The sequence below is a fragment of the Orcinus orca genome, chromosome 1, assembly GCF_937001465.1.
Source record: "Orcinus orca chromosome 1, mOrcOrc1.1, whole genome shotgun sequence".
Taxonomy (NCBI): Eukaryota; Metazoa; Chordata; class Mammalia; order Artiodactyla; family Delphinidae; genus Orcinus; species Orcinus orca.
In genome coordinates, this window is record NC_064559.1 from 95,158,313 (window position 1) to 95,185,939 (window position 27,627).

Consider the following 27,627-nt stretch of genomic DNA (forward strand, 5'->3'; position numbering starts at 1 on the left):
AGTCTTCAGTTTAACAATATATCAAATTGGATTCTTTGAGCCAGCTTTATTAGGCAGAAGGATAATGCTCCTCTGTTGATCCAGGAGAGAGGGGACATCTCTTTCTGAGACTTCTTTGATTAGTTACGAAGATGCATTTTTCAGATTAGGACCTGCAGTTTTAATTGTTTAGCACTATAAGCAAAAAGAAGGCCTATAAAATTCTATTTTGCGGTAGAAGTGATGTAGAAATGGATAGGGTTTTACTTCACAATAATAACATAGGGCACATAGAACATCGAGCTTCCAAATATAATTTATAATGATACATGCCAATTGTCGAAAGTGTAGAAAACACAGAAAAAGGAAATAAAGGGAAAATCACACATAATTCCTCCACCTAGAGACTTTTCCTGTGGAGAGTTTGGTTGGGAGTTTTTCCCCACAACAAGTTCAGGAGGAAAATATAGCCTATGGTTAACTCTACATATTGATAGAAAATATAAGTTTAAGTATGCATATAAAAAATATAACGCTTCAGACATCTTCTGGGAATGTGGGTAAAAGGCACTTTTCCCTATTCTTCCTACTAAGCACAAATAAAAGTCCTGGACATTACATATAATGTAATAAGATTCTTAAAAATTGGGGAGAAAAAAGTAGAACAGCTAGAGACTTTAGGACCTGAAGAATGACACAGTGGTATGTTACCTGGGTTTTCTCCTTGCTTTATATCTCAAATTTGGAGTTGAAAACCAGAGACCCAGAAATACCAATGGCACAGCCAAAAAAAGAAGCCCCAGCAGAAGTATGTTCTCTCTAGCCAAATGACTAGAAAAGGACCAGCTTAGCATTATCAAAAACATTCAGACAATGAATGCTCCACTCCAGCAATATCGCAGGGGAAAATGTGGCCCCACCTTACCCACAAAAACATCAGATAAAGTAAACTTCAGAGCAGAAGATATTACCAGAGACAGAGAGGGACATTATATAATGATAAAAGGATCAATCCACCAAAAAGACCCTACATTAATATGTAACAAATAGTACAGCTGTAAAATATGTGAAGAAAAAGTGATAGAATGGAAGGAGGACTTGACAAATCTACAACTACAGTTGGAGGTTTCAACGTCTCTCTTTCAACAATCGATAAACCAACTAGACAGAAAATTAACAAGGATATGGAAGAACTCAACAACACCATCAACCCACAGGATCTAATATTTGTAGAACACTTCACCCGGTAACAGTGGAACACTCATTTCTTTTCACGTGTCCATGGAATATACACCAAGCTGGATCACATCCTGGGCAAAAACAAACAAAAAAACAACTCAACAAATTTGAAAGAATTGAAATCATAAAGAGCATGGTTTCCAGACACAATGAAGTCAAACAGAAAAAGAACAGAAAAATCTCTAAACACTTGGAAAGTAAACAACATACTTCCAAATAATACATGGGTCAAAGAGGAGTCTCAAAGGAAATTAAAAAATACACTGAACTGAATGAAAATGAAAATACAACATATCAAAATTTGTAAGACACAGTTAAAGTACTGCTGAGAGGGAAATTTAGAGCATGAACCACTACATTAAAAAAATAGAAAAATCTAAAAAAAAAAAAGAAAAATCTCAAATCAATCATCTAAACTCCCACCTCAAAACCTAGAGAAAGAAGAGCAAAATAAGTCCAAAGTAAACAGAAGAAATGAAATAATGAGAAGAGCAGAAAACAATGAACATAGAGAAAAGATAGAGAAAATCAGTGAAACAAATAAATACAGAAAGTTGATGTTTATTGAAAAGATTAAAAAGAAATGGACAAACGTCTAGCAAGACTGACCAAAAAAAAGGAAAGAAGACACAAATTACCAATATCTGGGTGAAACAGGGGCTGTCACTACAGAACTTGCATATATCAGAAGGAAAATTTTTAAATACTACAAATAATTTTATAAACATAAATTTGACAACTTAGATAAAATGGAACAATTCCTTGCAATGTACAAGCTACCACAATTCACCCAAAATGAAATAGATAATTGAATAGCTCTATAATTATAAAGGAAATTGAATTCGTAACTTTAAAATTCCCCCAAAAGAAATCTCCAGGCCAAGATGGTTTCACTGGAGAATTCTGCCAAACATTTAAAGAAGAATTAACACCAATTTTTTACAGTCCCTTCCAGAATATAGAAGATGAGGGAACACATCCCAATTCAGTTTAAGAAGTTACCTGATACCAAAGCCAGACAAAGAATACACTCTATTTCTAAGTGCCCATGGAACATGTACCAAGATAGACCATATCCTTGGCCCAAAACAAATACAGGTTTAACACACATATAAAAAGAAAATTACAGACTAATAACTCTCATGAATATAAATACAAAAATTCTTAACAAAATATTAGCAAATAGATTTAGCAACATATAAAAAAGAATTACACACCATGACAAAGTGGGATTTATTCCTGGGGTGTAAGGATGCTTAAATATTTAAAAAATTTTTCAGTGTAATTCACTATATTAACAGGCCAAAGAAGAAAAATCAGATGATTATCAATTTTTTAAATTCTATTTATTTATTTTCTTTATTCTTTTGGCTGCATCGGGTCTTAGTTGCTGCACGTGGGGTCTTCGTTGAGGCGTACCGATCTTTGGTTGTGGCGCAGGCTTCTCTCTAGTTGTGGCATGCAGGCTCCAGGGCACATGGGCTCTGTAGTTTGCAGCACACAGGCTCTCTCACTGAAGCATGCAAGCTCAGTAGTTGTGGTGCACGGGCTTAGTTGCCCCTTGGCATGTGGGATCTTAGTTCCCTGACCAGGGATTGAACCCATGTCCCCTTCATTGGAAGGTGATTCTTTACCACTGGACAACCAGGAAGTCCCAGATGATCATCAATTAATGCAAAAAAAAGCACTTGACGAAATCAACACCCATTGAGATAAAAGGTCTCAGGAAAAAAAAAAAGAGGAATAGAAAAGAACTTCCTCATCTTGACAAAGAGCATCTATAAAAGGCTTACAGCTAACATCATACTTAACAGTGAAACACTGCTTGATTTCCCGCTAAGATAGGAAACAAGTCAAAGATGTCTGCTCTCACCACTCTTACTCAGCATAATGCTAAAAGTTCTAGCCAGTTTAATAAAGTAAGAAAATAAAATAAAAAGGCTTTCAGATTGGGAAGAGAGAAATAAAAATATCCCTACTTGTACGTGATGATTGTCTATGTAGAAAATCTGAAGAATTCATAAAAAACTCCTAGAACTAATAAGTGAATATATAGCAAGTTTGCAAAACACAGGTAAAGAGTAAAAATTTAATTGTATTTCTATATATTTAGCAATGAACATGTGGACTCTGGAATTTTAAATGCAATACCATTTATAATCACTGAAAAGAAATAACAGGTGTAAATCTAACAAAACATGTACAGGATTTGTATGATGAAAACTACATACTACTGATGAAAAAAATTTTAATATAAATAAATGGAGAGACATACCATGTTTTATGGATAAGAAAATTTAACATAGTAAAGAGGCCATTCCTCCCCAAACTAATATATTGGTTTAACACAATTCCTGTCAAAATCCTAACAAGATAATTTTGTAGTTATAGACAATATTATTCTAAAATGTACATAGAAAGACAAAGGGACAAGAATAGTTCAAAATAATGTTGAAAAAGAATAAAGTGAGAGAAATAAATCTACAGTAATCAAGACTTGATTGGCAGAGGAACAGACATATAAACTAACGGAACAGAACATAGACCCACACAAATATGCCCAACAGACTTTTGACAAAGGTGCAAAAGTAATTCAATGGGGAAAGGCTTTTTAAATAGACGGTTGCTTGAGTAGTTGGTAATTCATAGCAAAAAAAAAGAGCCTCAATTTAAGTCTCACACCTCATAAAAAAATGAACCCAAAATGGATGATGGACTTAAATATAAAATGTAAAACAATAAAATTTTACAAAAATACAGGAGAAATGTCTTTGGGATCTAATACTAAGCAAAGAGTTCTTAGACTTCATACCAAAAGCACGCACAATTAAAAGACAGAGATTTTCATTGGATATGTGGAAATAATAAATTGAAGAGTTTATCTGACTAATAGTTAAGTCTTAAGTAATCTCGTTGATATAAATACTTGTATAATTTAAATACTCTGATGAAATTGTGTTTTTCAACAAAAATAAAAAGGAAATTAAGGAATATTTAATTCCAGTGGACACAGGAATACAATAAACAAGAGACTAGTGGAGTAAATATCATAGATGGCTTTATACATATTCTTTGGTATTAAAAAAATGTAAAATTAGAAATAAGAAAGGAGATATTATTCAAGAGTAAAAATCATTACAAATATGGAAGAGATTTCAATGTACAAAATAAAAAGCAAACAAAAGACTTGATCAAACAATCAAAAGTTAATTCTGTGAAAAGACCAATGAAATAGTCTTTGACAAGTCTGATTAAGATAAACAGGGGTATAACGCTGTCTCTTTAGTATTCAACCATTTACCAATAATATTTTATTTAATATCTATGAAGCAATGTTGGGGTGACCACAAATCTTGGTCATGCTGTTATAGAAAATTGAGTCATAGGGAATTGACTTTATTTCCCTAATGAGGGGAATGGTATTGAAAAGCAAAACAATTTTCCTGGAATTTCCCAGAAAAGTTCAGGAATTGGAGGAATTAGGTACAACACAAGATGTGGATCAGGAATGATTTTGAAAATAGGAGATAGCTGGAAAATCTATAAAAGGAGAAGCTAGACACTTAGGGCCTCTCTCATATCCAGGGGGAGTAGGTGTTTCCAGGTGACTAATTTTCCTTTACCTTAGTTTAATTCTCAGGAGAAATTGAACCAGCCAGCAAGTGCAGGTGAACTCAGGTGAGCTGAGTGAATATGAGGTTGGGCATCAACGGCATCTGTTATATCACCCACACACCCTTTCTCAGGACACATGGCAAACTTGCTCCAACCAAGTAAATCAAGAAATGGGAATACATAAAATTCAGGAAAAAGGGGTTTAATACAAAAAACAGAGGAAGGGAAGTCCCAGGACAACAGCTGTGCAGGAGGCCTAGAGATCAAACAATCCAAATTAGTGTCAAAGAAAGAGATTTCCAGGAGAAACTTCTTGCTGATGGAAAAAGAAGAAGAAAGAAAAAGAAGATGAAAAACTATTTGGTGCATTTGCCCACATGAGAAAGCATTAATCTGCTTCAAAAACTTTTTGAAAAATTTGGAAAAAGCTAATAATAGGCACATAGAAAACTAAGTACGTGACAAAAATGAAGCAGTAATTATCTCTAGATGGAGAAAAAGATTATTCAGGAGAAGAAACGTAATCAGAAAATACTATTTGTCTCAGGAATGAACAGTAGCCATAAAATGGTGATAAAACTATATTGGAGCACTGGGTAAGGAAAGTGGGAACTGAGTAACCATGGTATAATAAGAACAGTCTTCATATTCTATAGTAGGAAATCAAATGAATAATATCTAACATTTAAAATCAAGAAATCGTAGCATATTGTATCATTTGGAAATACGGAGATAAATTAACAGACTACATATCTGAACTTGTTGAAAATGATTGCCTCTGGGGAACAGGACTGAGGAGATGTGAGGGAAGGGACAAGAATCAGCTATTTCTTGTTATATGCCTTGTATTCTGTTATATAATTCAAATTATGTGTGTATTACTTTAACAGAAAAATTTTAATTTATTTAAAAATGAAAGAAAGCATTGTCTCCACATACACATTTAAAACATTCACATGCAGAAAAATCATACAGACCACATCGCTGTGCAATAAAAGTGGAAAATAACAACAAAAAAGATAGTGCTCATTCCCCTTGGAAAGAAAACAAACAAACAGAATGAAACACTCATTTAATAAACCTTGAGTTAAGAAGGAAATAAAACAAAAGTTATAGATTATTTAGAGACAAATAGCAATGACAGAAATACATATCAAAATTTAACAGATGTGGCCCAGCAATCAGAGAACAAAAGAAATAAAAGGAATCCAAATCGGAAAAGAAGAAGTAAAGCTGTCACTTTTTGCAGATAACATGATACTCTACATAGAGAATCCTAAAGATGCTACCAGAAAACTACTAGAGCTAATCAATGAATTTGGTAAAGTAGCAGGATACAAAATTAATCCACAGAAATCTCTGGCATTCTTATACACTAATGATGAAAAATCTGAAAGTGAAATTAAGAAAACACTCCCATTTACCATTGCAACAAAAAGAATAAAATATCTAGGAATAAACCTACCTAAGGAGACAAAAGACCTGTATGCAGAAAATTATAAGACACTGATGAAAGAAATTAAAGATGATACAAATAGATGGAGAGATATACCATGTTCCTGAATTGGAAGAATCAACATTGTGAAAATGGCTCTACTACCCAAAGCAATCTACAGATTCAATGCAATCCCTATCAAACTACCACGGGCATTTTTCACAGAACTAGAACAAAAAATTTCACAATTTGTATGGAAACAGAAAAGACCCCGAATAGCCAAAGCAATCGTGAGAACAAAAAATAGAGCTGGAGGAATCAGGCTCCCTGACTTCAGACTGTACTACAAAGCTACAGTAATCAAGACACTATGGTACTGGCACAAAAACAGAAAGATAGATCAATGGAACAGGATAGAAAGCCCAGAGATAAACCCATGCACATATGGTCACCTTATCTTTGATAAAGGAGGCAAGAATATACAGTGGAGAAAAGACAGCCTCTTAAATAAGTGGTGCTGGGAAAACTGGACAGGTACATGCAAAAGTATGAGATTAGATCACTCCCTAACACCATACACAAAAATAAGCTCAAAATGGATTAAAGACCTAAATGTAAGGCCAGACACTATCAAACTCTTAGAGGAAAACATAGGCAGAACACTCTATGACATAAATCACAGCAAGATTCTTTTTGACCCACCTCATAGAAAAATGGAAATAAAAACAAAAATAAACCAATGGGACCTAATGAAACTTCAAAGCTTTTGCACAGCAAAGGAAACCACAAACAAGATAAAAAGACAACCCTCAGAATGGGAGAAAATATTTGCAAATGGAGCAACTGACAAAGGATTGATCTCCAAAATTTATAAGCAGCTCATGCAGCTCAATAACAAACAACCCAATCCAAAAATGGGCAGAAGACCTAAATAGACATTTCTCCAAAGAAGATATACAGACTGCCAACAAACACATGAAAGAATGCTCAACATCATTAATCATTAGAGAAATGCAGATCAAAACTACAATGAGATATCATCTCACACCGGTCAGAATAGCCATCATCAAAAAATCTAGAAACAATAAATGCTGGAGAAGGTGTGGAGAAAAGGGAACACTCTTGCACTGCTGGTGGGAATGTAAATTGATAAGCCACTATGGAGAACAGTATGGAGGTTCCTTAAAAAACTACAAATAGAACTACCATACGACCCAGCAATCCCACTACTGGGCATATACCCTGAGAAAACCATAATTCAAAAAGAGTCATGTACCAAAATGTTCATTGCAGCTCTATTTACAATAGCCAGGAGATGGAAGCAACCTAAGTGTCCATCATCAGATGAATGGATAAAGAAGGTGTGGCACATATACACAATGGAATATTACTCAGCCATAAAAAGAAACGAAATTGAGCTATTTGTAGTGAGGTGGATGGACCTAGAGTCTGTCATACAGAGTAAGGTAAGTCAGAAAGAGAAAAACAAATACCGTATGCTAACACATATATGTGGAATCTAAGGGAAAAAAAAAGTCATGAAGAACCTAGGGGTAAGATGGGAATAAAGACACAGACCTACTAGAGAATGGACTTGAGGATATGGGGAGGGGGAAGGTTAAGCTGTAACAAAGTGAGAGTGGCATGGGCATATATACACTACCAAACATAAAATAGATAGCTAGTGGGAAGCAGCCACATAGCACAGGGAGATCAGCTCAGTGCTTTGTGACCACCTAGAGGGGTGGGATAGGGCGGGTGGGAGGGAGGGAGATGCAAGAGGGAAGAGATATGGGAACATATGTATATGTATAACTGATTCACTTTGTTATAAAGCAGAAACGAACACACCATTGTAAAGCAATTATACTGCAATAAAGATGTTAAAAAAAAATCTAACAGATGTGGCCAAAATAGCAATAAGGGGGAAAGTTATAGCCTTTTGTGAATTTGTTTAAAAATAGAAGTTTAGAAATAAATGAATTATACAGTAAATCCAAATAAAGTAGAAGAGGGACTTCCCTGGTGGCCCAGTGGTAAAGAATCCTCCTTCCAATTCAGGGGATGCCGGTTCAATCCCTGGTCGTGGAACTAAGATCCCACATACTGTGGGGCAACTAAGCCCATGCGCCACAACCACTGAGCTCGCACACCTCAACAAGAGAGCCTGCATGACACAAAGAACAGAGCCCACACGCCCTGGAGCCTGCACACCACAACTAGAGAGAGAAAACCTGCACACCACAACTAGAGAGAAGCCCGCACACTGCAACGAAGAGTCCATGCGCCACAAGGAAAGATCTTGCATACCATGTATATCTAAGACTGGACGCAGCCAAAAGGATTAAAATAAGATAGATAAAGAAAATAAATAAATATTTTAAAAATAAAGAAAGAAAGTAGAAGAAAGAAATACTACATTAGAAAACAAACAAAAAGGGGACTTCCCTGGTGGTCCAGTGGTTAAGACTCCACCTTCCACTGCAGGGGGCGCCTTCCACTGCAGGGGACTCCACCTTTCCCTGGTTGGGAAAGTGAGATCCTGCATGCCACACAGTGTGGCCAAAAAAAAAAAAATGAAATAAAGAAAAAGAAAAGAAAACAAACAAAAGGCAAAGACTTGATCATTAAGTCCAAAGCTGTGACAAGACCAAAAAAGACAGACAAACATTTGGCAAGCCTGATTAAGGTAAACAGATATAATGGTCAAGGTGGTTGACTCTTCAAAAAATTATTCCACCTCAAAATGATTAAGCTAAAGTAGGTTATTCCCCCTCTAGTGATTGATTTAGAAATGGACACGTGACCCATTCCTGACCAATACGATGTGATGGGAAGATTGCTGGAGAAAGGTTTTCTCACTCTTAAGAAAGAGACACATAGAAGAGAGAGTTAGTCCCTTCTTCCTATAGATCGTTGGGAGTGAGGCCTGGAACTGCTATAATCATCGTGCTGCTAGGCCAAGGGCAATGCCCAAAGGATTGTAGAAAAGCGGATCCAGAGTCCTGATGCACTGGAGACACCCTGTCTCTGAACTTTTTGTTGTGTGAGATAATACATTTCCTATTGTTTAAGCCAAGTTGAATCAGATTTCCTGTTATTTCCAGCGGAAGTCATCTGACAAAAAAGCAAGCAAGCCCAAAAGCTAGGTACGAGAGGGGGGATGTAAGTACAGACACAAATTATTACCAAAAAATAGAAGAAAATACAGTGTACAGCTGCATACCACTAAAATGGATGATTTTCTAGGAAAGTAACATTTTTCAAAATTGACTCCAAAAGAGATAGAAAAGCCTGATCAGACAAATAATGACAGGGAAAAAAGTTTGTCAAAGGTCTATCCTAAAAAAGGTATCAAGCCCATAGGATATTATAGGAGAATTCTATCAAATTTAAATTAACTGATATAAAAGGAAGTTGAAGGATCTTAGAAACTATAAGAAACAGGGCCAATTCAGGGCTGTAGGAAGTTAGTCCCATCTGGGCAGTGCTATTGGGATGAGTGAACTTCACTTGTTTTCAGTCATAGTGTCACTCTGCTCAAGATTTAAATTCCAGGGAAACAGCTCCTGATTGACCCAGTTTGGGGCGCATGTTCTCCTCTAAAATCAGGCATGAAGTCAGCCCACCTACCCACTTGGACTGAGGGGAGGTAGAGCTATTTAGTCAAAGGGAAATCAGGCTCTGTTACTGGAATCAGGGGAAATTCATGCTGGATAGGAACACTGTCCATTATAATTGGATTGGCAAAAATTAAAAACACTCAATATTGACAAGGAGGTCAGGAAATGGGTACCCTAATATGTCCTCCTTTGGGAGGACATGTAAACTGCTTTCTTAAAGATAATATGAGAGTATCCTTTGAGCCAATGATTCTACTGCTCGGAATTTATCCTGCAGAAATACACGTGTCGTCAAAATAATCATCCAAGAATGTTGGTCATTGAAGTATTGTGTATAACAATGAAAAAGTGCTAATATTTAAAATGTTGGTTAAATTAAATAGGGCATAGAAATTGTTCTATAGAATATTATATAAACCTTAAAAAAATACTTCCATGGAAGAGCTCCATAATAAACTATTAATCAAAATAAACCAAATGCATAAGCATATGTAAAGTGTGATCCCATTTATGGCCTTAAAAAAACTATAAATATGTATTAGATGCATATCAAAAAAAAAAAAAACAAATATACTCCACATGTTCGACAGCGGTTACCCACCAAAGGGAGAACAGAATGGGGATGGGGGGCAAGGACAAAATGGAACTCTCAATTTTCCTCTTTATATTTCTGTATTATTTGAGTTTTCATGCTCACAATGAGTATGAGTTTTTGCCTATCTGTAAAAATCTAATGTGATCCATATGTTTACACATATTGCTATAGACAGGAATGTGGATTGACATCTTTTAAACCTTAGCATTAGATGCAAGCTTTTATATACAGAATGGATAAAAAAACAAGGTCCTACTGTGTAGCACAGAGACCGATATTCAATATCCTATGATAAACCATAATGGAAAAAAATATTTAAAAAAGAATGTATATATACGTATAACAGAATCACTTTGCTGTACAGCAGAAATTAACACAATATTGTAAATCAACTATACTTCAATAAAAAAGTATTAAAACCGAAAAAAACACTTAGCATTGATTCTTTCTGATTTGTGAATTTATAGGTAATCTTAGTTATCTTTTTTGCTTATCTGTATTTTAATTTTATTTTAAAAATTAGCAGAGTAAAATAATTTACTTATAAATAAGTTGCTACCATGTAATATATAAATAAAGGGACATACATGGTTACTATAAAAATGGGCATGAGTATGTGAACAAGAAAATCGCAAAAGAAGAACTATGAATGGCTAATACTCTTAAACGCTCTAATTCTAAAGCATGTAGTTTGGCATAAAGTAAGCTCCTCAATAACCCAGTAATTGCAATTACTATTCCTTATTATTATAATGATATGTGAGTATGAAATACAATATGTGAGTATTATAGAAAGCTATGGAAACTACCCAACAAAGGAAGCTGCTAAATCCTGATTGCAAGAATGTTGCACAGTGAAGCTCTTAGACTCCCAGGAAAAGGAGCCCTCTCCAAGGGCACCAACCAAACTCCCAACGAAGCTGTCAGTCACGTTTCTAACCTACCGGGAACTTCTCTGAGAAGTTCACATCCTTCTGTTAACTATAATAGGAGAACAGCAGGGCAGAGTCAGCAGTCTCCACTGAGGACTCATCTGAAGTTTGGCTTCCTGAGAACTGGTGTTTATTTGCCGTGGGAGGAAGGGGAAGGAGACATGAAAACAAGAACACAAATTCATTGGAAGACGGATATTCAGTTTTTAGAAGAGGGGTACTCGTCCTACACTCCAAATCTTTTCTCTCCCTCACTTCCTACCCATTACTACCTTCCCAAGATTCTTACCATTGAAAAGAAACAGACCCCGAATCAGTCTACACTCCAACCGGTACAGTGTTTAAAAGGTAATGTTGTTAGTGTAGTATTTTATTATAAAAGTAATATATGATCTGTACAGAAAAATTAACAGAGAAAATGAAAAGCACCAATAATTCCACCACCCTGAAACAATCACTTTTAATATATTGGCATATGTTAGTCTATCTCAACATTTTTGAAATCATACATACTTATCTAATTTTTCTCATGTAACCTGTAACATAAGCATTTCCCATGTTTCTACAATCTCTTAATAAAGGTAATTTTCACTGGCTTTGTGGATATATAACAGAAGAGTCCTGATGGCGAGAAGTGCTGAAGCACAGAAGAAATCAGCATTCAGTTATCTGAGACCATATCGTCTGTGGCTTTCAAAACAGGGAGATTTAGGGTTCACATAGATAACTCTGGAAGAGTCATTCTCCTTTAGAACTGCAGCATCCTCTTCTCCTCCTTCAGAGGAATTCAGGACAGAAGACACCAGATCTTGGCCTCTCTGATTCTCTTCCCCAAGTTCCAGGCAAGAAAATGAAAACTAAATGTTGTTCTGGTAAACCGACGACTCTGTTTCTTCCTCTGCAACTTCCGGATACGAGAGAAGTGAATAGGTGACTGTATTCTCAGCCTAGAGAAAGCAGAAAGGAGCAATGGGGATCCACAGAGAGGTCACAAGAATGAAGGCAACAGAAGAAGCGGCAGGGGAGAAGGAGAAGCATGTGGCCGGGATGGCTCACCTCCATTTTGGCAGCCTCTTCAGCATCAGCGAGATTGGCTGTGGGCAAAAAGAACAGAGATCAGCGGGGGCACTGCCTACCCGCGCTGCTGCTTGAGGCCCAGACCAGGCTTGAGGCGAGGACCACTGATCCCCAACTCAGGCCTGCAGGCCAAAAGCTTCATCCCCCACCCACCCTTGGTATCCCAGACATGGCCTCCCGCACGGGCCACACTAGCAGAGGGAGGCGCTTATTTGTGCTGCACTCATTTCAGAGGATCACTGAGTTTTCCTCAAAGCAACCAGGCAGCTTCGGGGATCTGAGATATACTGGGGAGGAGATGGGGGTGTTGGTATTAGAGTGAAGTAATCCAGATGTTTGCCAGCCACAGATGGTGGCCTTTCCACATTGGCCAGATGTAGTATATCTCTGTTGGAACTTTGAAGAATCTGACACTCCCTGATCTCATAAAGAAAGAAAGCATGAGAGTGAGAGTGAGCAAGGGAGGCTGGAGGAAAAGAAAGAAGGAAGCAAGCAACCCAGCCAGTACTCTCCCTGGTAAAGATCTAAGACACATCCAAATGTCCTCATGTTTTTGCCAATAAACTCACTTTGCCAGTGCGAAAAGCAGCCTCAGTAACTGCAAAGCAGCATTCCTCAGGAAGTGGGGAGGGAGTCTGAGACAATGCATCTAGTGTCTTCATTCATCTCCAGGACACAATGAGTCCCTGTGTGCCATGCTCCAGCTTCTGGAACAAACCACGTCCTGAATTCTCCTTCTAATGCATCCCTCAACCATCCCGGCAACTTAGCTGTGCCTTTTGGGAAACCATCAGCCCCAGTGCCTTCCTGCGAAATAAATGCCTTGTGAAATATATTTATGCCGGTGTAGGTAGAAGCAAACATCAAAATGGCTAATCCACTCGTGTTTGCACTTTTTTCTACAGCACTTTGGCCCTGGTGAAGACTCTGGTCCATATCCCCATTTGGCCTGGCCACAGGACATAGGGGCCTTGCTCAAAGCGCAGCCGGACAGCTGTGCCATTTTGCTCAAGCTCTCAAACCTGTTGGCTCTGCTCTGAGTCATACTCCAGCCACCTGAGGTGGAGTCCTCGAAGGCTTCTTTTTCCTGTCCATTTCTGCTGTCTGGGAGTCCCCAGAGAAAGCTCCCGTTTCCTTCGTGCTCTGGCTTTAACTGCAGTCAGGAAGTCGCCTGGAATATTACTGCTCCTTTAACACATTCCCACTTGGGCCAGGGCTTGGATGGTCACTGACTTTCAGAATGTCAGGCCTGGAAGGGCTTAGAGATCACCCAGGCCAACCCACTCATCTCCTTAATGAGGTGACTAAACCCCAAGAGCGGGAATGACACTCAAGATTCCATTTTATGATAGTGACAGAGCTAGGGTCAGGCCTGCGTTTTAATAAGCCTACACGAGTGGGCATTAGAACCAAGATTTGCCCACAGGGTAAAGCCCACTAATGCACGTGGTACCCCAGAACTTTCTCAGGCCGAAATCTCCTCTTAATGTTCCACTAAGAGCTGAGCCCTGTTACCCTTACCCAATCATTCCACAGAGACAGACTCTGCAGCAAATCTAGGTTTTATTCCTTAGGGCTCTTTCTCCTTTCCTCTAGAATTTTATCCCCTTAGTTCTATTTGCCTTAGTCTTACAGCGTCTAACCCCAGTCCTCTGCCAGCTCTTCCAAAGCTTCACAGAAAGACCTAAGTATCTCTGATGTCCTGCTCTGGAAAAATCCCCAGCAGTTCTGACCCCAGAAACTCGGACAAGGCCCTCGCCTCTCTATCTAGGACAGGTGTTCATCTTCTCCTTGTCTCCAGTGAGGTCCTCTTTAGGCCCAGGAGTTAGTCTCAGAACTGACCAAGAGATTTGAGCCCCTGCCCTCTGCCCACTGCCCCCTCCCTCTCCTGTGCTCCCAGCAGAACTCACACAAGCAGCTTCTTGATGCACAAGGCAGGGTGTCATTGAGCCCCCAGAGCGGGAGCTGCACTCACCTGGTTCCTCAGGGAGGGTCTCTCCCATTTCCCTGTGTTCAAGGGTTCCTGGGAGGGCTAGGAGGGGCACATAGGAGGTTAGTAGGATTATGGGGTAGGACCTGAGTCTTCAGGACCAAGGATGACCAGAGGTAAGATTGGGTTAGAACCAACACACACCCTTCTTCCACACAGACACCTCCTCTCCTCCCCACTCCCCAGGGACTGCTCTAGCCTGTACAAGGGCTGGTCTAGAGAGATGTAAGTTGGCTAGGTTAACAGTAGGGACTCCTGGGACTGTCAGAAAGGCCATTCTATTGCATCTTTCTTAAGCTTGCTCTGCCTTTTAAAAAACACCTCTTTCTCCCTCTCGGTGTCTCTCCCTGAATCTCTACATTTACTTATCATCAGTAACTGAGGTCTTGGCTATGAACCAACTGCAAAGTGCTTTGTGAGGTATTAGCAGTATTATTTTCTCTTTGTCAATGGCTCTGAGTCTTTTCTCCCTTTTACTTTCTCTGTATCTGGATATCTTTAGCACTTTCTCTCACCAGCAAGCTAGCTTTTCAGTGTTATGAATCGTGACCATTTGCTTATTAGATTTGTAGGAGGACACCTTCCCTTCTCTCTCCGCTCTTTAATGTTAGTACTAAGGGGGAAGGAGGCTGCTTTCCGAGAGTTGAAGTTCTTCAGCTGATCAGTCAGTGAACAAATGTTTATTGACCATCTTGCTGCGTGGCAAGCATGTGCTAGGTGCTGGCGGGGGACGGACGGGGGAGAGCGCAGAACAAGGAGACGTGGTTACTGCCCTCCTGTGCTCTTGCCAACGCCTTTGGAATACAGCTTAGTTCTTCAAAGGTAGCCTGCGTGGATTCCATGACCTGGAATACATCCTTCTGCCCTGCTTCATCTCTCCTTTTTTCTGCCTCGTAATTTATGGCTTCAATGGCATCAAACTGCCTACAGCAACCTCCTTACTCTTCCATGATCCCCATCCTAGCCACAATGCTTCTCATTTCCATGCCTTGGCCCCCACGCCTGGAATGCTCTTCTAATCCTCTTCGCCTGGTTAACTGCTACCCTCAAACATCACCTCCTGCGTAACGATAACAACTTATACTATGTGATGTTTGCTGTCCTCTAGCTGCCGGCTCATTCACCCTCATAACCCTGTGAGGTAGGTTCTATTCGTGGCCTCATTTTTCAGATGAAGAAACTGAGGCACAGAGAAGTTGAATGTGATGAGAAAAACAACGTTTATTTTCCTGAAAAAACAACTTTGTTTTCCTGAGTTGCCGCCTAGGCATTTTACAGTGTGATAACCTGCTTACACCCAGAATCGGAACATTTGAGATAAGGACTTGAATTTAGGACTCCCGCCATCAGTTCTCGCTTTGCTTTTCCTGGGGCACCTTTTAAAATAACCCCTTAGCGTTAAGCCCGCAAAATAGTGTCCTCCGCCCCAATCACTTTATAAGTACTAGCTGCTTGCTACACTGCTCTCTCTCTCCTGCTCACCCATGACCGGGGACAGAGGACTGCCACCCCCTTTCCCATTTCTGGGATCTGTAAGTAGCAAGTCTTGTGACTCCACTTCCTTTGCGTGAGCGTACCGAAATTGTACTTTCAATCAAAATGACCCCGGGGTTTTCACTTCCCCAATCTGGGAAGTGAAATCAGATGCTGAGGGAGCTGCCAAGCCCATGTGGGTGGCTTGTGCCTCCTCTTTCAGCAGGTCATGATCTGCACATTCTTAAATGAATACACCAACTCCATCTTCTCCACATATTGCCTAACTCACCCAACGTTATCCAGCTGGTGAGCCGAGGAGCTGGGATTTAAACCCAGGCAGTCTGGCCCCACCCGGTGTGCTTCAGTCGCGACACAACACTGCATTCCTGTGAAGCCTTCTCTAACTGCCCCGGCCCATGCTGGCTTGCGCCAGCTCTTCTGTCCCCCGTCACAGCCTTTGCATTCTCTAATACTGGTCTTATACCCTCTAATTATACTGATCTATTTGCATTTCAGTCTTCCCCACAATATTATGAACTCCCTGAGGGCAGAGACTGAACATCTTTATCCTGGCATCATCCACAGAGTCTATCACAGTGCTTGACACATACGCAAGTTTGTTCAGGCCTGTTAAATGAATGCATGAATAAAATATGGGACTATATTTGAATGCTAAGGATGCTCTAGCCCAAAGATAAGGGTTCTAGCAATGTTTGGGGTTAGGGCCTTGACTAAGTAGGAAGTGATAACAAGAGGGACCGAGGGGAGGCACAAACCTGAAATCTTTCGCCTGAGGCAGAACCAGGCTACTATGGTGCCAGCAATAGCCATTGCAGCAATCCAAGCGACTACAGCCACCGCGATCGTCACCGACAAGGAGTTGCTCCAGCTGGACCCTGGGAAACACAGGCGTCCTGTCCCTCCTCCAACACAACACTCACTTCCCCCCTCCACCTCACCTGCACAGGATTTCTGGAACTGGGCTTGTGCCTCTCCCATACCCACGTTTCTCTGCTAATCTAATGAAGGCACGCTGTTGAGTGTGTAAGGCAGAGGGAAGGGTTCCTCTTAGCCCCTCGGGGATGGCAGGGAGGGTGAACCTGACGCTTCCACCACTGTACCCAGCAGAGCCTTGAACTGTCAAGGACATGCCATGCCTTTGAGAGTGAATGGACATATCATGAGACATGAGAAGAAATTAGGAAAACCTCAGCTCTTAGGAATGTCCAGGCGCTTAGAGAACTTCTGCACCAATGAGAGAGCTCTGTTCCACTGCTGGGCTTGGTGTGATGGGGCCTATATTTCAAAGAGGAACAACAGCCTTGTCACCTATCACCTGGAAGCTGAGGGCTCCGAGCTCTGGCCAGCACTTAGCAAGGTGCCATGCCCCTGCCCTTTGCCCCAGAGCCCAGGTTTGCTCAGATCTCCTTGTAGGTCCATGTGACCCTACCCCTAAATGTCTAACCCCTCTTCTCCCCTCCTTTCATCTGCACAGAGTTCCCACCTTGGACAGTGATGGTCACAGGCTGTGATGAGTACACCGTCTGCCCGATAAATCCCGTGCAGTGGTACTCGCCACTGTGACTGAGGTTTGCTCGTGGGATACAGAAGTTGGAACGCAGATGGGAAAACGTCTTGGATTTTCCATTCTGGAAGAATATGACCTTATTCAGAGAACTGTTTCTCCAGCTGTGGCACCTCAGCACGATGGGCTCCCCTTCCTGGAACACGAGGCTAGGGGTCTGGAGCAGCAGCCAGTCTGAAAGACACAAAGGGACCCCAGGACCCAGGAGGTCTTCACTCAAATCCGAGACCCAGACCATCCTTACTGGTGGGCCACTGTGTGTGGAGGGAAGAGCTTAAGTTTGGAATCAGACACCCCTGCTCTGTAATTCTAGCTCCATCATGTATGAGCTCTGTGATCTTGGGCAAATAGTTTAACTCTTCTGGGCCTCCGTTTCCTCGTATGTGAAAAGAGTCACAATAACACCATTAGCTATCTACAGTAGTTCCTGGCACACAGTAGGTGCTCAGCATATGCTTGTCTTCCTGTTCCTGTCCTGCCCGACAGGCTTCGTTCTGCAGGAAGGACACAGGAGACCCAGGAGTACAGTCCCTTCCCTGAGGGAGGGAGGGAGGGAAGGACCCAGTCTGACATAGGAGGCAACATGTGGGGGGAACACAGCAGAGTCAAGTGTCTTTGGGGAAAGTCACGGACATCTAACAAATGTTAGCTTATTTGGTGCATGTTAGTAAATATGGCATTTCACTTCAGCGGGGACTTTGGCAGCAGTGACATGGGTGGGCCATTAGCCTGCTGTGTACTTTTTTCCCCCGATTTTCATCCTTTTACTGAGGAAAAAGATATTTACTTTCTTTGTCGTATAGGGAATAGAGGCTAAGGTGGGTACTTATAATCTGACCTCAGCCCACACACTCCTTTTTCCTAAAGCTATAGGACAGAGTAGAGTTGGAATTGGAAAGAAAGGGTAGAAAACAACAGATACGTTGGAAGGGAGTCGGGACATGAGAAAGAAATGACAACAGCCATACGTGTGACAGTCAACCACGCTTAGCCCCTTCAGCAGATCGGAATGATGCCAAAACAGTCTCTACACTGGCTGCTGAGCCTGCCGGAAATGCAGGTGAAAATGCTCAATACTGAGGGAGGGAGTGACAACGAAGAGAAAACTCTGGGCCACGGCTACAGTGGGACAATCCACAGGGAAGGTGGGGAGCACCACATCTTGCTACTTGGGTCACACAAGCTGGAAAACCCCACCTCTCCCACTGGGGAGGCACCCCTGCGTTCCACCCATTTCCTCCCATACCATCCTGTGTATCCCTCCTCTTGAGGAACTCAGGCCCTGGCTAGACATTCCACTCCAGGATTAGGTGAGCAGTCCTGGTTCCCTAGGCTGCCTCTTTTATAAAGGTTGGATTGGGATAGGTGGGAATGCTGAGAATTGTGAAGATATATATATATTTTTTTTGCAGTACGCGGGCCTCTCACTGTTGTGGCCTCTCCCGTTGCGGAGCACAGGCTCCGGACGCGCAGGCTCAGCGGCCATGGCTCACGGGCCCAGCCGCTCCACGGCATGTGGGATCTTCCCGGACCGGGGCACGAACTCGTGTCCCCCGCATCGGCAGGCAGACTCTCAACCACTGCGCCACCAGGGAAGCACGTGAAGATTTTTTTTAATGGAGTAGAACCCGGAGAAAGTGTCAAAGCTGCTTCCATGTAGCGCCAGCAACCAATTCTTGCAGTTCTCCTCCCTGTCTGGGTAACCCCCTCTACTGAAGGTGCACATCATTGGAACAGCACTTTCTTCTCAGCAAAGTCTCTACTGGTACCAGGTTGTAACCTGGACAGTGGAAGTGTCAGCCTTAGGCTGGTTTGTGCACGAGGGCCACCTTAGGTCTCCTCGAGGACAATTTCTTGGTGCAGGTCTTGAGGGCAGGGCCCAGCTTCGTGTTCACGGCACTCACGAGGTGTTCTTTAAGTCAAAAAACGGCCTTTCCATCCATCTCCTGGGAACAAAACTCCTCTGCAATCTCCTGGAAGCCTTGTAGAGAAGCAATAAACTCATACACCTCCTCTGCACTCCAGTGGCTAAGATTACTGGACAGGAACACAGGGTTGATGCCATGAGTGCTGGTGGAGGCACAGCTGTATGGAGGTTCCTGGGTCACATTCCCCATGTCCAGCTCTCACCGATAAAGGCCCAGGGACATTGGAGAGAGTTCTTTACCGTGACTGGAATTCTCTGAACCCCAGCTAGAGTCCTCTTGACCCCTGTGGCACTTGCCCTGGATCTTAGCATGGGTGATGGCAGAGGAGCTGCAGCAGGGTCCATGTTTGGGATGCAGGCAAGGGCTCCACCACTCCTGTGCCTCTCCTGGGATGGCTCCAAGCACCACCTATTCCTGAGGAGGGCCACTGACCCAAAGGCCCAGGTGGGTGGCCACTTCTGCCTGCTCTTCCCACTGCCCCCACCAGCTGGACTAAGGCTAAAGAACTGGCCTGAGGCCCTACAGGGAGCCTGAGCCACAGCTAGGGCCTGGCTAGAGGCCTGGGGGAGGCTAAACAGGGGAATAGCTTTCTGGGTGGAGCTTTGGGCTAAGCCTGTTGCTCCTCAGTGCCAAGTTCTCTACCTAAACTGCATCTACATGGCCTCCAGCAGCCTGAGCAGACAGCCCCTCCTGCTGGACTACTGCCACTGCCCTAATAGGCATCAGGATGAGTTGAGAAGCTAGAGGCACATGCTGGGCCAAGGTCTGGTTTACCTGGAATAGGTTTCCCAGCTGTGGTCTTGGATACATCTGGGCCTGGGGGAGGAGGTTGAGGGGGAGGAGGTGGTGTTCCCCAGTAGCACAGATTGGGTCACGGTGGTGACACTGGGAGAGTTCACTCCGGGATTGGCTGGTGAGTTGGGAGGCTGATGCTGTGGCCAGATTGACTGAGGCCTGGGTGGTGCTCAGCTCCTCGCTGCGCTGGTGTCTGTGGGAGCTGGCCTGCCGTGTGGCCGCTAGATAGCAGCCAGGCTATGCAGCCGGGCCTGCTGAGCTGCTGCTGGACACGAACTGCTGGAGATACTGAGGCCCACGGAGCTGCCCCTGCAGGGCCTGCTCTGCCTGCTGTTCATACCGTGGCACTGAGCTGTCTGGGAACGAGCGCTACCACCTGAGTCGGGACTCCCACTGGTGCAGTCGGCATTCTATTGACTCTAGTCTCCATGACAGTGGTTCAGGGTCCCCATGGCTGGTGCTCTGGCTCCAGGCCTTCTAGCTCTTCACCTGGGTCTTCAGGGTGGTGTCCACCTCATGTGCCAGGGTTCCTTGTCAACGCACCTGCTGGTTGGGTGGGAACTTGCCACCCCCTCCTAGAGAGGAGGAGCACTGAGGTTGAGGCCCTGCCAGGCCTCTGGGACTTCCCTCCAGGACTGTCTTTTCCTGCTGAGCACTGAGGGTAGAGATTGCAGGCCTGAAGCTGCAGGCCCACCGGGCCTAGATACCTTTGAGGAGAATTTGAGAATTGGGTGAGGGAAGGGGACTAAGTGAAGCATAGCACTGACAATATTCATCATAATCACACTGCAGCTTTCCTCTATGGAGAACGTATTTCTTGCCAGGAGCTTTGGAGGATCATTGATCTGCTCAGCAAACATTTATTAAGCCCTGTCCCGTGCCTGGGGCTGGATATAAAAGGTGGTTAAGACACAACTTTCACCTCAGGTTGCACAGAGGGCAGGGGGGCAGGGAAATGCTGATTCTCACCGGGACCTGATGGGGGAGGCAGAGTATCTCCACTGAGCAGATAAGGAAACCAAAGCTCAAAGGTAAATGGAATCATCATGTTTACGTGGCTATAATTTCCAGGGCTAGGATTCAGTTGTGGTCTGTCTGTGCATCTGACTCTGCCATAAAAATGGAAGGATTTCTATGAACTAGGGATTTCCTTCTGCTTCTCTCATACCCACCTGCCTGTCAGTGGCCTTGTTACCTTCTTGCCCAGTCAGCACCGAGACAACAGAGCCCAACATATTCTGAGAAATCTCTTAGGAACTTCCACCTCACCACACATACTAAGCAATGGGGTGCATGAAAAGGGAAATCAGTGGACAAAACCCCTTCAAACAACTCACAGCCATGCTTCCCAGTAAGCAGGCAATTCCCCTTTCCGAAAAACCTCTGCCATGTAAGCAGATGTCTTCTATCCTTGCTCTCCCAGACTCTCCCAGGCCTTCCTCCACTGACCGGAAGTCACGTACAGATGCACAGGGTCGCTGAGGCTGGTCTGCTCTCTCTGACACCTGTAGTCTCCGCTGTCATTGCTGCTGGCCTTAAAGCTATAGCTGGACTGGTTCTGGCTCTGGATGAAGCTCCCATTATGGAACCACAGGGTGAGGTTGCCTTCATACAAGTTGGTCCCCTGACACATCAGCGTCACGTAATCCTCCTTGAGCACATTGATCCACGCAGGCTGAATGTTCACCACAGCCTTTGGGAGACCTGCTGAGGGGCAGAGAGAGAAGGCAGCATAAGGAAAGGGACCCCAAGGGCCTAAGCAGACCCCAAATCTCAGATGATGGAAAACTGTGGCCATGCTGGAGACATCAAGAGAGGAACCCAACCCAGAACTCTTGTGCAACCGAAGGCAGTTCCTCCAACTCGTGCAGCCCAAACAGGGGCCCGCAGGAACCCAGGTTCTCTCAGGGAGCTTGCCTCCTCCCCAGGGGAGAGGACAAAAGGTAGGGGAATGGGAGAGGGGGCAAGCAAACACACACGCACACACACACACACACACACACACACACATACTACACATACATCCTTTGGGGAATCACTTTCCTTCCCTATAAGCTGAGGCATTTGGACACTAGTGGATAAACTCTCTCCACAGCTGGAAGAAGACAAATGGGGACATCTGGTGGAGGTGCCAGGCTGACAGCCAGACACCACGTTTCTGTTCTGACTGCTTCCATTCTTTCTTTTTTTCTTTGGAATAAAAATTTTTATTCATATAGTTGCTGTGCAATATTATATAAGTTACAGGTATACAATAAAGTGATTCACAATTTTTAAAGGTTATACTCCATTTATAGTTTTTATAAAATATTGGCTATATCCTGTTGTACAATGTACCTTACAGTGTATTATTTTTTTAATTTTAGAATTTTATTTATTTTTTATATAGCTGCTCCTTATTAGTTTCTTTTTTCCTTAAGATGTATTTATTTCTAAATAAAAAGAAATAAATACATCTTTTAAAAAAAGAATGGAAGAAGTCAGAACAAAAAAAAAAGACATATTTATTATTATTTTGGCTGTGTCGGGTCTTAGTTGCGGCATGAGGGATATTTTTTGCAGCGTGGGATCTTTCGTTGTGGTGCGCCGGCTTCTTTCTAGTTATGGCGTGTGGGTTCTCTCTTCTCTAGTTGTGGCACGCAGGCTCCAGGGCAGGTGGGCTCTGTAGTTTGTGGCCTGTGGGCTCTAGTTGTGTGGGCTTAGTTGCCCTACAGCATGTGGGAATCTTAGTTCCCTGACCAGGGATCAAACCTGCGTCCCCTAGCATTGTAAGGCAGATTCTTTACCACTGGACCACCAGGGAAGTCCCCATTCTTTCTCCTTTAGAATAGACCTGTCCTGACACCCAAGCACAGAGGAGTCTCTGTGGCCTCAGAAGAATAAGAAAGAGGAGAAAGGCTGGCAGGCCAGTTAGGGAGCCCTGCGTTCAGTGGCCCATGTAGAGCCCCATCCCACTACCAGTCCTGGGAGGTGGAGAGGTTAGTGGTGCAGAGAAAGCAGTGCCCAGCCGTGTTCATCCCACCAAGCTGCAACCAGTGGTATCTCCTATTTGTGTCCAAGGCAACAGGCCCTGAAGCCTTCAGATACATGCAAAGTAGAGGATTTATCAACCCATGGGGTTAACCTAAGCAAATCATGTGATTTTGCATGCGGCTGAAACTAAAATGGCCTGGGTTCGTGATTTAGTTTGGAGAGAGGAAGGCAACTGAGACAGAAGACAGTTATTTTCTGTGACAGAATCTGTGAGGTCTCACCGGAACAGAAACAGAAAGGCTGTGCCCTGTGGCTGCCCATCCCTGGCTTCCCTGGGAGGAAGGGAAGGAGGAAGGAGAAGGGGGCAGGGCATCTTGTGGGAGCAATTACTCTTTCCTGGTTCTACCTCAGTCCTGGGTTGCTGGTGCACCCAGAGCACCTCCAGAGACGGTGCAGGGAGCAGAGAGAGAGGGTAGCTGGGGGAGGGAGAGGATGTGGTGAGCACTTACCATGTTTCCCAGCAACAGAAGCTGTAAGGGAGAAAGCAAAGATCAGCCTACTTTCTCATTAGATATGATGATTCATCATTATAAATAATCACCTCCTTGCAAATCCCCTTAACTCTCTTGCCAGTCTCTGTCTGCGTTATGTTCCACCTGGGTTGTCCATGCCTTTACTTCTGCAGCTGTGTGTTAATGAAATTCCCACATAAGCAGGCAGGTTGGTATCTCTGTAAATCTACTGTCTCCATATTCAAAAGGACACTAAACTGCAGTCTGACACTTTTCTCTAGTACGTTTGCTCTGAGGCTCTTGGTAGGGACAATCATTTTTTCCTCACTCCTCAAACTTTCCAGTCCTCTGCCTCCAGTCCCGTCTCACTCAAAGATGACGTCTTCCTTTATCCTTCACAGAGAAAACAAACGCAGTTAGACAGGAGGTCTCACGTCTTCCCCCAACTAAATCATCTAACCTATTGCATCTCTATCCATCTTCCTTTCTTGGTTTTCACTGGGGACATCTCTCCTCCTATCTGTGGTCAGTCTCTGTCCTAGGTCACATTCCCTTTCACCCGCTCAAGGATTTTCCTCTCTCTGTTATTCTCTTTCTCCTCTGCCTCACCCATTTCTCGATCTCAGCTGGACCTTTCCTATCAACATAAATATATTCCAGGATCTTTCACTGAAAGGAAAAAATCTCACTTGACACCACACATAATTCCAAAATTATTTTTCTGCTCCCTTTCCCAGCCTGATTTCTCAATTCTTTTTCTACAAAGGCTGTCGTCATTTCTTCTCTTTCCAATCACTGTTTCATTCTCTGCAATTTGAACTCTGCCCTCACCAGTCCACTAAAACTTTTCTTCTTAAAATCACCAATGATCTCAATGTCAAATCAAGTGGACACAGTTCTATTTCTCTCCCAGGTTCCCCCATATAAGTGTATACCTTCACCATCTGCCCAGGTACTCGTGCCTGGAAACTGCAAGTCCTCTTTTATTCCCCTCTCTCTCCCAAACCCCATCAGCCTTTGCACCAGTAAAGTCGTGATCATCCTGCTTCCAGTTAGTTCTTGAATGTGTCAGCTTCAGTCCATGTCCACACTATTTTAGGTCACCAGCAGCTTTCTCCCATTTCCCAACTTATCTCTTCCCTTATTTTGCTCCCCCGACAATTCATTCCCCACAGAGAAGCTAGAGTTATTTTTAAAATAACAAATCAGATAATATCACTCTCCTGCTTACATGCCTTCAGTGCTCTTCCTTTGCTCTGAAAATAAAATGTAAATATTTACAAGGCCACACCTGACACAAGCCCTGCTCACCTGTCCAGCCTCATCTCGAGCCATACTTCCCCTACTCATTGAGCTCCAATAACACTAGACCTCTTCAAACTTGGGGCTTTTCTGTATGCCCATCCCTCTACTTTAAACCTGCTTCCTTTGTATCTTCAAATGGCTTAATTCTTATCATGCTTCAGGTCCTAGCTTAAAAGACACTTCCTCAGAAAATTCTTGCCATATCATCCCGTTAATGTAGGCTGTTCTCTCATGTCCCCTGCAACAAGTGTTCTTATCAGAGTATCCTGTTTACAGTTTCATTGCCATTTCCCAATTCATATTTATGCATTTGTGTTCCTTTATTTACTGTTTCTATCCCTCAGTAGAATGTAAGCTCAAAGAGGGCAGTGGCCATATTAATTTTATTTGCCAATGCTCTGGAAATCATTCATTGAGTCCATCTAGGTGGGAGATAAGAGAGCCCAAAATTGCGTTGACAATAGAACGTAAAGATGAGGACACGGGCATGAGAGAAATTTAAGAGGGAGAGAGAACTTGGCACTTGAAGAGATATGGGGGTCTTGTAAATGGGTGACTGGGAAAAACATTAGCTGTGCTCACACAAATATAAATGTTAGGAGGAGAAGGACATTTGTGAGGGGAAGATGAGAGCTGGATTTTGAATGTGTTTTGTTTCTGAGCTGACAAATCAATTTGGAGGTCTCCAACCAGCAGGTGGAAATATGAAATTGTACTTGACACAAACAAGAAAGATAGGTTTGGAAATTATTGACACAGAAGTGATCGCTGAAAAGCAGAGTGTGCAGGGGTGACAATGTGGCAGTGCAGGGAATGGGCAAAGAAGCAGGACTAAGAGGAGGAGGAAGAGAAGAAACGAGTAAGAGATGAGAGAAGTAGAGAGAAGGCACCTTCCATGTATTCATCCAACAAAGATTAGTGAATATTAAATATGTTCATACTCAGTATAGTACTGTCACTGTGAGGGAGGCAAAGACCTTGTGCTTTAGGTCAGGAAGGCTGTCTCTCTTGTTCAGTGATAAATCTCCAAGTCCTAGAACAGAGCCAGCACGGAGCATTTATTTAATGGGAGAGGCCACAACAGTGAGAGGCCCGCATACCCCAAACAGAAAAAAAGAAAAAGAAAAAGAAAAAATTGAGTTACTGAGCAATGAAGACCTAAATATGGCAGCCCAGATGAGAATGGAAAAGATGGAGTCAATCTTTGTGACTTAGCAAAAGGGCAAATGGATAAAAATTCCAAAAGTCTCTCCCAGGAGTCCTGTCTAGGCGTCACATTGGTATCACTATAGCAGAGGTAGGGAAGCATGCCACTACTCCAGGCCTCAGCTTCTCCATACGAAAAGTAAGGTGGTTCAGTGCTCCTTTTTCACGCTATTCTGCTTCAATCCATTTCATCCTGCTCGTGGGAGGATACTCTCTCTTCCTCACCTCCACCTCCTGTCCCAGTATCATCCGGCATTGAGGGCCAAGGCTCCCAGAGCTGAACAGATCTTACTATCGACCATAGTACATAACTTGGAAAGTGGCTGCATGTCCTCTGGGACCATACTGAAGCACATTTGAGGGTAGATACTCTAGAAATTGAGCTTGGGGAGACATTCCTGGAAATAAGGCTCCCCTACTTGGTCTTCCCTAGACTCTTCCACCCACCAGCACTATCAGTCCCTGGTCCCTAGCTCACAGCTGAGAACATGGTCAGAAAGGAGCGCTCAATTGCAGCCTAAGATCCTGTCTTTCTATTCGATCGGTGACAGGACGTATCCCCATGTTTGTGCAGTGCAAGGAGGCATGCACGATTCCTCTGGTCCCACAACTGATTCTAGAATTGCCTGGCTTATGTATTCTCTGATCCCCATCCCCTGGATAATCCACACCCTCCTGTGCTTTTGCCCAGGGGGATCTCCTTTCACATAAAGAGAATAGGCTTCTGCTGCCTGAAGTGGTTTCAGGAGCACAGAGAGCAGCCACTGCCCCCAACCACAATGTGATCCCCCCACCTCCTATTTGCCTAAGACAGCATTAGCCCTCCCACCTACGATATGGTCCCAGTGAAACACAATTTCTAAGGAAGGTAAACACCTTGGCCACTCATTAGTCCTTCAAGTCTAGGTCACTAGACTTTGCTCGCAGCTGGCTCTGCTCTGGGGGGCGGCAGAGCACCAGGGACCTCGGTGCACAGTGAAATTGGGCAAAAGACTTAAAAAAATGAACTCTGCTGGGCTTCCCTGGAGGCGCAGTGGTTAAGGATCCACCTGCCAATGTAGGGGACACGGGTTTGAGCCCTTGTCCAGGAAGATCCTACATGCCGCGGAGCAACTAAGTCCGTGCGCCACAACTACTGAGCCTGTGCTCTGGAGCCCGCGAGCTACAACTACTGAGTCCATGCACCACAACTACTGAGCCCACACGCCTAGAGCCTATGCTCTGCAACAAGAAAAGCCACCGCAGTGAGAAGCCCGCGCACCACAACAAAGAGTAGCCCCTGCTCTCCACAACTAGAGAAAGCCCGTGTGCAGCAAGAAAGATCCAACTCAGCCAAAAATAAATAAATAAAATTTTTTTAAA

The 27,627-nt window shown here is 43.3% G+C and overlaps 1 protein-coding gene across 42 annotated transcripts in view; it reads right to left on the bottom strand.

Moving 5' to 3' along the window:
* Window positions 1-11,753: 11,753 nt before the first annotated feature.
* LOC101283030 (low affinity immunoglobulin gamma Fc region receptor II) overlaps window positions 11,754-27,627 on the bottom strand; it is a 214,320-nt gene continuing 198,446 nt past the window's right edge. For 8 of the 42 annotated variants that reach the window (XM_049707921.1, XM_049708007.1, XM_049707971.1 and 5 more), the window contains 6 exons: window positions 21,719-21,869; window positions 17,466-17,720; window positions 16,738-16,857; window positions 14,471-14,527; window positions 12,475-12,512; window positions 11,754-12,365 (listed from right to left, as the gene is read on the bottom strand). In XM_049707921.1, the coding sequence (XP_049563878.1) occupies window positions 12,276-12,365; window positions 12,475-12,512; window positions 14,471-14,527; window positions 16,738-16,857; window positions 17,466-17,720; window positions 21,719-21,869 (711 nt within the window). In that variant the 3' untranslated portion in view covers window positions 11,754-12,275. Of the gene's footprint in view, window positions 12,366-12,474; window positions 12,513-13,064; window positions 13,203-14,470; window positions 14,528-16,737; window positions 16,858-17,465; window positions 17,721-21,718; window positions 21,977-23,751; window positions 23,773-27,627 lie in introns of all 42 variants that reach the window. The other 34 variants (XM_049707934.1, XM_049707924.1, XM_049708021.1 and 31 more) reach the window with 12 other exon arrangements.